Here is an 11,591-nt window from a genome sequence, read left to right on the forward strand (position 1 = left end):
AAGTGAAAGGTATTACCAGGAATCACTTAGCTGGCGATCACAGGCCTAAGAGGCTAAATAATAAAGCACATTAAAAAGCCACTGTCTCTTTAAAAGCTAAGTCTCATTCCAGTAAGATTGTTGGGAGCTCTGATATCACATTCAGGCTACTTTGGCATTTCATTGGGAGGCTAGGGTGAGACTACTTTCTATATATATATCTTGCACTAACTCCCTGCTAGTAAGTTATACAAAACAACTTTTCTGTAGTGGAGCCTCATTTCCTTACAGCCTTATTGTACCAGAGTTTATCAAATCTGTGCTGTTTTTCAGTAGTTCTTTGAAAATGCTAAATGTAGTGCAGGAGTGATGTTTTACCTGTGATGGTCCAGATATTATGCAAGGGGCAAGGATTTCTTAGGGTGAGATCTTTTATTGGACCAACTATGTAGTTGGGATAAAGTTAGACAAGCTTTCCCTATGTAAAACAGGTCTGATGAATTGTAATTTGAAATATTGAATGTTTACTGCTGAAAAATAGAAGTAAACCTTAGAATCATAGAAAATTGGGGTTGGAAGGGACCTTACCAACCCCCTGCCCAAAGCAGGACCATTCCCAACTAGATAATCCCAGCCAAGGCCTTGATATATCAACTGCAAATATTCACAAAATGAATGAAGCCTTAAAAAAAGAAGGAGGTTGTTTTAAATATGGAAGCAATTTTAATTGGATTTTATTTGCTTTTTAGAATCTGAGTCTCTAGATTATATTCCTGTCCCATTTGCAGTCTTCCTTCTACTATTGTGACAGCTTGATACTTAGGTGGATAATGAAAACTGAGATTATCATTAAAGTTAATTGTATGAGGCAGCACTCTGAAGTCTTAGTCCATGGGGTTAGAGATCACTGTGCCAGGCACTGGACCACAAGCGTTGATGTTTCAAGATGATCAGGATCCGTTGACATCTCTGTAATACTACTGTAATATTTCAGTAGCATTTCTTAAACAAGTTAATGATGCTCTAACTTTTGTTGCACTGCAGTTTCTGGGAGTGTTGTTGTTGACAATAATGGGTGTCGAATCACGCCTTTTTTGTGAGGGATGTTTTCCTTAGTTATGTGTTGGACTTTTGCTCAGTTTTCTCTTCCTTTCCACTTTCCCAGGTGTTGAGTCATATCAGTTCACAGTTTTTATAGCCACTGTAGAACTAGTGACCAGGAGAGTAGAGGCACAAAGTAGAGTTGCAAAGCTGAGCCAGAATTGTAATTTAAAAGGAAAACTTAAAAAAGAAAACCATAAAATAGAAAGGCACCTGATTTAGTTCCTACTGGGTGCATCTACGCAAGACACTTAACTGCACAGTCGCATACTTTACTGTAAAGAAAGCATGTGTGTCTACACATGCACAGGCTTACTATGCAGTGAACTTTACTAATCACTAGTAAATTTGCTACCTGCAAATGCAAGTAACAAACTTACTTTTGATAGTAACAGTGCAGTAGCGCTCATGTAGACGACTTGCCTGGAAGCAAATCTGCTCTTGGTCAGCCGTCTATCAGGGGGCAGGAGATTTCTCCTTGCCCCCAGGAGATACCTGCTTCTGGGGCAGGCTCTGTCACCGGAGCCCTCTTGGGAACTATGTCCCCCTGCCCCAGGAGCACAGAGCTCCAAGATCGCAATCGGGGAGCGGGGGCTGGGAGATGCTTATCTCCCAGCACCAGCTCCGCAGGTGTAGAGCTGAGCAGGGAGGAAGCTCCCCACCCTGTTCCTGACCCAACTCCATGCTCCCCTCACCCCCACCCCTCCCCAGCAGCTCTTTTTAAGTCTCCTGCCTCTGACTGGGGAGCCAGGGCCACAAGCTCCCTGCTGCCAGGGCAGGGAGACACTGTCCTCACCCCAGCAGCAGGCAGCCCCTGGGAGCAGGGGGTAATGTCCCAGCCTTGACCAGGAGACAGCTGTCTCCTGTTCTGGTGCTCCCTGCCAGCCCCTGGGCTTGCACCCAGGGGGAGCCTAGCGCTCCCCCTGGTGGTGGCAGAGGCCCATTGCAGGGCCCCAAGAAGCGGGAGCAGTTTGCTGCCATTAGCAGCAAATCTGTTCCTGCTTCCCTGCATGTATAGATACCTTCCCAGACCATTTACTCGCGAGTAGTTAACTCACAACTAAACTGATCCCGGATCAAATGCATGTGTTAGATGTGCCTACTGAGGCCAACGCAGTGACTTTAGGGGAAGCAGGTTCCAGCTCATGAGTTATGTGATTACAAATGTGTTGTTCATGTTGATGTTCACATTAAATATTTAGTCCCTGTAAAGATCCTTGCTGTCTGAAAACACAGGGCTGAATTATTTGCTATTGTAAACTGTTGTAGCTTTACTGAATGAAAAAGGAGCCAGGGTGATTGATACTGGCTAAGCAGCCAGCTCAAGGTTTTAAAAAATACTAAATGCCATGCACTGTGCAGACTAACTGCCTGAAAAATATTTTTCCAAATCAAGTCTCTTGACTGCAAATTTAACCAGAGAGATCCTTTTCTACATCCTTTCAGCATGTCTGGAACCCAGGGAAATCTAACCATTTATCCAGGTTGGAAGTAAACGAATGTCTAAGGCTATTCAAGTAGCTGTTTGAAATCCACTTCAGGCTGACATCTTGTGCTTCATATTTTAGTATGATGCACTTTGAAAATGTCATGCTTAAATAACATGTCTGCGATAGAATGCTGAAACTCCTAATATCATGGTTGCTGGGCACCATGGAAATATTTGCTTCATTTTAATGAGGAATTGCATGCATTAGTTAAAGGTTCTTAGCAAAAATTCATAAAAAGTAATCTCTTTGTATCATGGGAATATAAAATAAAGTGTATGTCCACTTGTGAATGTTCCACATATAAAGCTAGTACATTCATAGTCACTTGAAATACGTTTTTAAACAAGTCTCTTTGTTTTTCTTATTTAGCATCCACTAAGCTTAGTGATCTGTTATCAAAAACAGTTTTATACCTACCATGTACTGGGCCTGTAGCAGTGTTGCCTGGCCTGATGTAGGGCTCAGACCATAGCCTGCAACCTCATCTTTGGTTTCCTAAAATTAATTATTTTTCGAATGCTATCAAACACAGTTCTCCAGCCTCTGCAAAGCTGTTTTCTGGTGTGTTTTCTTGCAGAATGATATATGGAAGGTGTGCATGCATTTCAGCAATAGGAGCAGTTTATACAATCTAAGCCCTATCTGTGCTGAGCGATCACAAAGTAGTATTTCACCTTTAATATAACATTTCCTTTCCTGCATAACTGCTTCCCAACACTATTGTTTGACTCAGAGGGCTGGAATGAAGTCCCCTCTGAAGTGGAGACAACGCATTTCATATTTAAACAATTTAATATTTAATAGCTAACCAATTAAATATCTATGTAAAACAGCCATTTTTAAAGTCTTAAGAACAAGGCAATATGCAACAGTAGCCAGAACGGTACTCAGCTGATTGCCTGTATCAGTAGAGGAAAACATTACATTTGGCCCTTAAAGAGAACATGTGAATTTAGAGCTTTGAAAAACAGCTTTCTCTAGGGGGTGGGTTTTTTTTTTTTGTTTTTTTACTATTATGTGGGAGCTTTTGTTCGCTTAGGATTGTTTACTCCAGCAAGCAACCCTGTGCTCTTTGTTTAACTGAATTTTTTTTCTCATTTGGCCTGTCCTTCTCATTCACATGGATGGCATTCTTCTTTGCATTGTGGCATACAAGAAACTATTCTTTATTGACCTTGTTGTTGTCCTTACTGATTAAAATAAGAAAAAATGGTGAATAGTATAGCTTGCATCTGTCATTAGCTTTTACTTAGAAGTTATCTGAAGTCAAGAAACTCAGAAATAATTGCTTTCCACTTTATTTGCATCCCCAGTGAACAATCCTGAAGTCTCCTTAGTTGGAGACAAATTCTGCCCTTGATAGTCATGCACAATACCCCTGGCTGTCACAGAGTTGTGTGGGTATCGAAGGGTTGAATTTGTTTAATAAAAAAAGAGGCTGTACATTTTTTTTAATTACTTGGTTTCTCCGTTTGCCATACAGACCATGTGCTTACAGCAGACGGCTAACTATTTGCTTTTCAGTTTCCATGTGTTTTGCAAGTTAAACATTTAATGTTGTTTTTTATGTGATTGCAGTGGGAAGCAAATTAGAAGACTTGGAAGAACCTACACCAAATCATTCAGGAATTTCAATTTTAGCTCTTTCCTCAACACCACAAAACACACAGATCATGGATTGAATTCCTAATAGGTTTATTTGATCTAGAATTTCTCCAAGGGTTACAGTTAGTTTAATATGTGAGATGATGTACATCAAAAATAGATTGCACAAGGACCTGGTTCTGCAGTAATTCATCATTGCCTGGGTAAAATTCAGCCCTGCTGTAAAGGAACACAACTCTATTAAAATCAGTGGAATTAGGCCCATTTATAAAGGGCTGAGCTTGGCCAAACGCTTCATGTCCAATCCTGAGGACTCAGGCAGAAGTTAATCTGATGGACAGAAAACTCCAACTGCAATAAATGGTGATTATGCCCATACAAGGTCTAAGGCAGATGATAACAATGGGGCAACTCTTCAGCTGGTATAAATTAGAATTGCACCACTGCCTTCAGTGCTTTGATAGTTTATGCCAGTTTAAGATCTGCCCTTACAGAAAGAAACAGCACGTACTCACAGCTGTGCTTATGGAAAACAGCTGAAGTCCTTTGTGTCATCACCCATACAAAGCAACCGCAAAATGCCAGGAGGTCAAAATGATGGCATCGTGCACCCATTTTGCATGAGTATAAGTAATTAAGGAAGGTGTAAGAAAATGGGAAACCAGGCCCTGAGTATGCATATCTCAATTTATCTCACTATGTAGGTCCCGTGGAGCACTGTCATAATTGAGTTTTTGCACAGAGATGAATTTCATAAAATTATTAGTGGGCCTGCTAAAGCTATCTCTTAAGTCTGACAAAAGTCTCACTGACTTAAAGGAAAGCAAGATTAGGCCTGATAAAAACTGGTAAATGGTTTGGTCTACACTACAAAGCTTTGCAGCATATGTCAACCAGGAGTGTAGAAAGATCATACCCGCCACCAAAGGCAGCTATGTCAGCAAAGCCTCTGACATGGCCAGAGTCATGCAGATGTGCACCACTGGCACAGCTATAGCAGTGGTGGCTCTGTAATGGAGGCAAATCCATAGTCCAAACTAGTATTTATACCATTTCACTCAATGGTGCAAGTACAGCAGGTGATCTACAGAATAACCATCTCTTCCCTGTTAATAGGTTAGAGGGTATGTAAAGGTTAAGGTCAACTGTTGCACCAAAAGGCCACAAACCTTGTAAGTAAATAGTAAAGCTTTTATTTTTGTTAAGAACAGCATTTTGAAAATAAAACATTTGCCCATGCTTTACAACCTTTTTAATTTTGTATACTTATGTACAGTCATTATGGTACATGTTGATTGTCTTGAAAATCCTTTTAAAGATGTACTTAATACGATACCAGTCTGCAACAGTCAGCGGAAAAAAGGGTACGTTATAAAACACACATTAATACATTTAATAAATATATATATATTATCTATCAAAAATGAGCCTTTGCTCTCATCAGTTAATAAAAAGCACCTGCTTTGTAATCCTGTAAGCTGGTAGAATAGTCCAGTTGTTTTATAATAAAAGCTACAATGCTCCCCTTTACACAGCCTTTAGTTAAACCCAAGGCATCAAGCTCAAACAGCCAATCAAGATGCCTGTGCAATACTAAATACAGAAATAGCTAGTTCTATAATAGTTAGTGTACCTTGTGTGTAGAAACAAGGGTACGTATTTAGGGTTCCATCCTGCAAGATGCTCTACATCTAGGAGGTGCTGTGCACCCTTGACTCCCATTAATCAGGATTGGACCCTTAATGTATGGCTCTATAACAGGGGCCGGCAGCCTATGGCCTGTGGAGCCATTTGATTTGGCAGCAATAGCTCTCCCTGTGCTACTGCAGGGAAGAGTGATGGTGGGAGGTGGATCATAGTGTCCACCTGTCTACCTCCGACCCAAATTGGGTCAGTCTGGCCCACAGGTTCCCAACCTCTGCTCTATACTCTTCTCTTGCCATTGAACAAAGCCACTTATTATAGAAAGTTTTTTATTTATAACAAAGTTTTAAAATGTTTTAGGATTTCATTTTCCTATACAGATAATATGTGAGAAGGAAATAACCATTATTATTTTTAAAGGGACAACATAGTAGCTTTTTACACTATAAAAGCTCATTATACTGAAATCTGAAAGTCTTGTGCTTACAATTATTTAGTATTTTGATCACAGATGCTCTACATTCTAGCTAACTTTCAAAAAAGGCAAACATAAACAATATGTTTACATTAATAAAAATATAAGTTAACACAAAGGTGCCTTTTTTTCTCAATCACACATTATTTGGGGCATATTACACCACAGACTACCAATTGACAAACATAAGTCATTTATTACTAGTTATGTGAAGCTGGAAAATACATCCCATCCTCTAATCTATTACCACACCTCCACCACCACAAATTGCAGGTCCAGTTCTGCAAATCCTCACTGATGTGAATTGTACTCATTTACATGATTACCCTTTAAGAGTAGCCGTGTGAGTTAAGATTTACAGGATCTGGCCCTGGCTTTGCTTAGGGACTTCCAACTCCTATTGACTTTGTTAGGAGTAGATCTGGGACCTTAATTTGTCAATCTTTACACATCTAGGTAACATAAAGTACATTAACATTTCTAGGATCTCTGTATCTTGTAAAGAATTTGCCCAAAGTCTGTAAAATATGTGTTGTATTTAATTCATAATTCTCAGTTGTAGCACTGATAAATCTATTAAAAGAAACCTGTCCTACCATATGTGCCACGGTCATCTTACACATTTTGATAATACAAAATTATATATTTTAACCAGGGGTGTAGGTTGTAGCTGTGTTGGTCTAAGGACATAGGCAGACAAGGTTCTTTGGGTGAATCTGATATCTTTTATCTAATATAAAAGGTATCAGATTCACCCAAAGAACCTTGTCTGCCTATATTTTAACCAGGTTTTTTAATGAAACTTTTGTTGGCAAGCCATTATTAGTAGTGTTTATATGGCTCCCAGTGATTCAGTCTCTGGTTTAATAATCAGGATCACTAATATCATTTTATTTGATCAAGGCTTTGTTTTAAGAGGAACTGCATGGCTAAATTGCTGGACAACATGCAGGGGTGTGGGGGAAACAATCTTTGTTGTTTAAATTCAAACAAGCACATGCTTCCTTTGGCTCCAGCGGGGAACATCTGACATGGAGCTAACATGCTCCTTTAATCATGCATGACAGAAAAATATAGCTCCTCAGAGAGAAGGCTTTTAGGAATAAACCCCTATAAGATGATCATGGCAAGAATGGTGACTGTGTGTGTATATCTATGTGTGCGTGCATGTGCGTGTATGCATATATATATATATATAAATATATATAGATACATGCACATACATATTGGTATATTTGTGTGCAGCACTAAGGTCCTGATCCTGCAGCCCTTGCACTTGTAGGTAGACTTACTGATGTCAATGGACCTACTCATTTGAATACAAGTCTACAGGATTATATTCTCTTATATTAGAACTGGAGGTACATGACAAACTAGGAAGACTTTTTTATTAAAAAAATAAACAGCTTATCTTTTGCAGTATATAGCAAGGAGCTTTTTCCTGTAAAGCTATTCAGGTGTTCAGTTTCCTTTCTACATTTATACTTTTTATTTGAAAATATATATTTTTATTACAGCATATGCAAAATTTCATCCTTATACACTTTCATATACCCTCCTGTAAAAAGAGTTTGCTTTTATTATCTAGGAAAACTAAGAGTAATATTGGCCAAACAGTGAATTCAATGATGCTTTCAATGTTTGATATGTATTAAATGCTAAATAATAAAGGAATGATTTGCTTAAAAGTAATGAAGGCCATGGCACGAAAAATGGGCAATGAGAACCTGGTTAGATAACTTCTAACCCTTTGATAGAGTCTGCCTTATATAAGCTCCCCAAATAAAATAATAAAAATAAAAACACCATGACCTCCCGCATGGAGATGCTGCTACCTACACACTGAAGTGCGCTAAAAATTGCAGTCCGTGGGGCTACTCACATGAGTAGGGATTGCAAGACCAGGCCCACCTCTAGAAATAGAAGGTCTGATCCCTGAAGCTACCAAGTACCTCCTGGAAGGAGAGCTGTATCCTTCAGCTGCTACTGAGGTGCTTTGCTCAACATCTTAAGGATCAGCCCATAAGATCTCTGTCGTACAGGTGGTTTCATTTACTCTTTCATCTCTTGGGACTCCTTGGCAAACCCAAGCCTTATTCTCTCCTCAGCTAAGTCTCTGCAGAAGCAGGTCTCTGCATTGTTTCATACAGTGGCCCCACATGTACATTTGTACAAAAATAAGAGTCTGAGAACATGTGGTTCTTTGCCTGTACTCTGGGGTGAGACTGCAACAACAGGGTATCTTGACCATCAATTTCCGATTCCATATGACTGAGAAGATCTAACTCTACCTTGGACCGCTACCTTCCTTCTCTACCATTCAGGGGCTTTACACAGTTGCACAAAACATGCCACAGCCCTTCCATCTGTCCAGCACCAAATTTGATTCATGATCCTTTTAAAGAATAAAAGCATATCATTGTTGAGAGTGGTGGTCACTTTGTTGCCACAGACCAGCAATGCTCAACTCTACATGACATTCACAAGGACATTTACATCAGAAATGGATAACAGAGCAAACAAGAAAGTTTTTCATGAGACATTTGAAATGAAGAAAAAAAATCAACAAAGTAGAAAGAAAGCCTGTATGTTTTCACGCTGTAGTGGCAATCTCTTGTGGCAATATGGATTAAGTTTAGGAAAGAGAGGAGGGTTTTTTTTTGCAAGCAACTGGCAAGCAATAAAAATCAGGCTTGCCTTGCACACTAGTTACAGAGAGACTATATCTTACATTTCTGAATGCAGTATCCCCTCTTCAGTTTTAAAGTGTGCCTAGTTCTACTTCAAATTAGAGTCAGCTTGAATTTTGCAGAGTTGTATTTTTATGATTAGCTTCAGTTCAATAGTGTTCACATTTACATAAAATCCCCTCTAGGATTTCAGCTCCTGGATCTTTTGTTGCTTTGTTCTGGCATTTTTGATTCCTCCCTCAGAAAAAAACACTGCCAGGGAACAAAATCTGTAACAATGACTCTTATTCTCTAGAACCCATAGCTTTCACCAGAGGTGTCTTCCAGTGTAACTTGGCGGAGCAGTTGGTATCTGGAAATAAGGATAATAAACCCATAACTAAGAGCTCTAGATTTCAGAAATCAATGTTAACATGCTACATTTGCAAGGATAGCAGTCACACCTTTATTTCTAGGTAAAACAGTACAGTGATGTTTATCTTCAATCTGGGTACTATGTGCATCTCACCACAAGGAAAAGGTAAGATTGTCTATGTATTAGTCCTCTTACTTTATTGTCTACGGTAATAACCTTTAACTACTGTATGTATTTTTGGCCTGGAACAAGCTTTTTTCTCCCCCCTCTCTAATTTTTAATTTTTAAGCTGCCAGTGCTCACCCCTCTCTAATTTTTAATTTTTAAGCTGCCAATTCCCTGAGCTGCTTATTCTGGTATAAAGGAATACGGGGGCAGATGAATCCAGGCACCCAAAAGGATGATATGCATTATGGCTGTTGTAAGTCATTCTGAAAGCAAAACACAAACTTTATTGTCATTCAAAGTTGATTTATTCCCCCACTATATTATCAATGGAAGGAAAATACTGGTATCTAATAACGGTTCCCTTTAAGAAATCAAGCCTCTACTGAAAGAAACAGAGACCTAGAGTCAGCTCAAATCCTTTGTGTTTTAATGTTGAGTTATGGAATCAGCTCATGGTTTAAAACAATGAAAAGCCAACTTATGTGAGTGTAAACTGGCTCATGAGTAGCTTTAAGAAGCATGTAGTTATGCATGAAAATGTGGAAATGAGATTTCTCCTTTCTTTTCCAATGGGAGAGATTTCTATGCAATTCCTTAAGTGCAAATTATAGACACAATGGGAGTGAAATTGGCTGTTTGGCATCAGATATCTAAGCCATTCTTGCAATGACCAGGATGCAGAATAATACTTTGCCTATCAAATACGGGCATGCCAAACTATTATTTCAGAGAGGAAAATTAATGCACATTAATATTATGATATGTATATATCCTCTGGTAGCACACCTCTATAGCGGTGTTCAGTATACTAAAATATATATGTTATACGAGGAAAGTGAAAATGTCTGACATCCACACTATCTGCAACAGATTCTTATCAAGGGTATTTTGACCCACAGGCCAATATACTATACCAGCCTGTTGTATAATTTACACAGTGTTGCAGAAGTCAGGATACAAATTACATATCACTTGGTAGTTAGATTAGCAATTTTAATGTAAATTTAATCCAAAGTGACCATTGGACATGGGGCATCACCAGAAAACTCGGTTCACTCAAACTGAATGCCCAAGCAGAGAGATCCACATTATCCTGTAATTATATAATTTTGGAGGGGAATGGAAGCATTGCATGCATACTTGCTGCTAGAGATAGCATTTATTTTTCTCCCCCCATGTGAGCAAGCAGTCTAAACTCAGTTGTTCATTCAATAAGCAGTGGTTGCATATTCCCCAGGGTGTACCCCAGACTTTTAAAATCATCACATTTTGATACTTACAGTCCCACCGTTCAGCACAACTGCCATCTCAGTTGGCTGATAAACATTGCTTCTAAAGGGAGCGCTCGGTCGGCTGCCCAGACTGCCATTGCGAAATCCTGCTGTTCTTAAAGCTGTGTTTAAAAGGAGAAAGATGATTCTGATGAAAAAAATTGCTGCTACTTCTCCCATATACAATTTTGTCTACTGTCTTTTTAAACAGTAGTGGTGCCCTCAGGTGGAATCCTAATCCCAGTGAAGTCAATGGGATGGTTGGCTCTGACTGTAATGGTCATAATTTAACCCCAAATCTTTATACTGCCTTTGTACCGTTTTATTCTTACACTCCGGGTAGATCTTAGACTCTGTTTTAAGTAGAACTGGTAAGGCTTGGTATGAAGCAGAGAGAAAGTACTTGGGGCCAGACAGAACTGGCCTTAGGGGTGGGGTGACTGGCCATGGCATCGTGGTCAGGGGGATGCCATGCACACACACAGTGCCACCCCTTTCCCCAGGGAGCCCTTGTGGTCCCCCTAGTTGCTGCTGAGCCAGCCAGGCACCCCTTGAAGAGGATGGGGGATGGTGGAGTGGAGGGAGGTCATCCCCCTCCCTCGCTCCCCACTCCCGTCTCCATGGGCTGCCAGCCTCCCTCCCTTGGGAGCCAGGTGGCTTCCTTTCACCCCTCTGCCTCCAGTGGGAGCCAGGCAGCTGCCATCAATAATTAATCACCTTCCAGCAGTGGCTGGAAACAGCAGTGGCAATAAGAGTGGGCAGGAGGAGGAGAGGAGGGGTCAGCAGCAGAGGAGGGCACCACTGCCGGCGCCT

The 11,591-nt window shown here is 40.1% G+C and overlaps 2 protein-coding genes across 4 annotated transcripts in view; one reads left to right on the forward strand and one right to left on the reverse strand.

The window, feature by feature from the left end:
• The window catches only part of IQCK (IQ motif containing K), a 98,662-nt gene extending 93,203 nt beyond the window's left edge, over positions 1 to 5,459 (forward strand). The window contains exon 9 of the mRNA XM_025206995.1: positions 4,149 to 5,459. Coding sequence (XP_025062780.1) covers positions 4,149 to 4,252 — 104 coding nt within the window. The 3' untranslated portion in view covers positions 4,253 to 5,459. The remainder of the gene's footprint in view (positions 1 to 4,148) is intronic.
• Positions 5,460 to 7,521: 2,062 nt separating this feature from the next.
• GPRC5B (G protein-coupled receptor class C group 5 member B) overlaps positions 7,522 to 11,591 on the reverse strand; it is a 14,878-nt gene continuing 10,808 nt past the window's right edge. For 2 of the 3 annotated variants that reach the window (XM_025206985.1, XM_025206984.1), the window contains exons 3-4: positions 10,788 to 10,900; positions 7,522 to 9,336 (exon numbers count right to left, since the gene is read on the reverse strand). In XM_025206985.1, coding sequence (XP_025062770.1) covers positions 9,292 to 9,336; positions 10,788 to 10,900 — 158 coding nt within the window. In that variant the 3' untranslated portion in view covers positions 7,522 to 9,291. The remainder of the gene's footprint in view (positions 9,337 to 10,787; positions 10,901 to 11,591) is intronic. The other variant, XM_006026093.3, reaches the window with a different exon arrangement.

This window comes from Alligator sinensis, unplaced genomic scaffold (assembly GCF_000455745.1).
Source record: "Alligator sinensis unplaced genomic scaffold, ASM45574v1 scaffold330_1, whole genome shotgun sequence".
Taxonomy (NCBI): domain Eukaryota; kingdom Metazoa; phylum Chordata; order Crocodylia; family Alligatoridae; genus Alligator; species Alligator sinensis.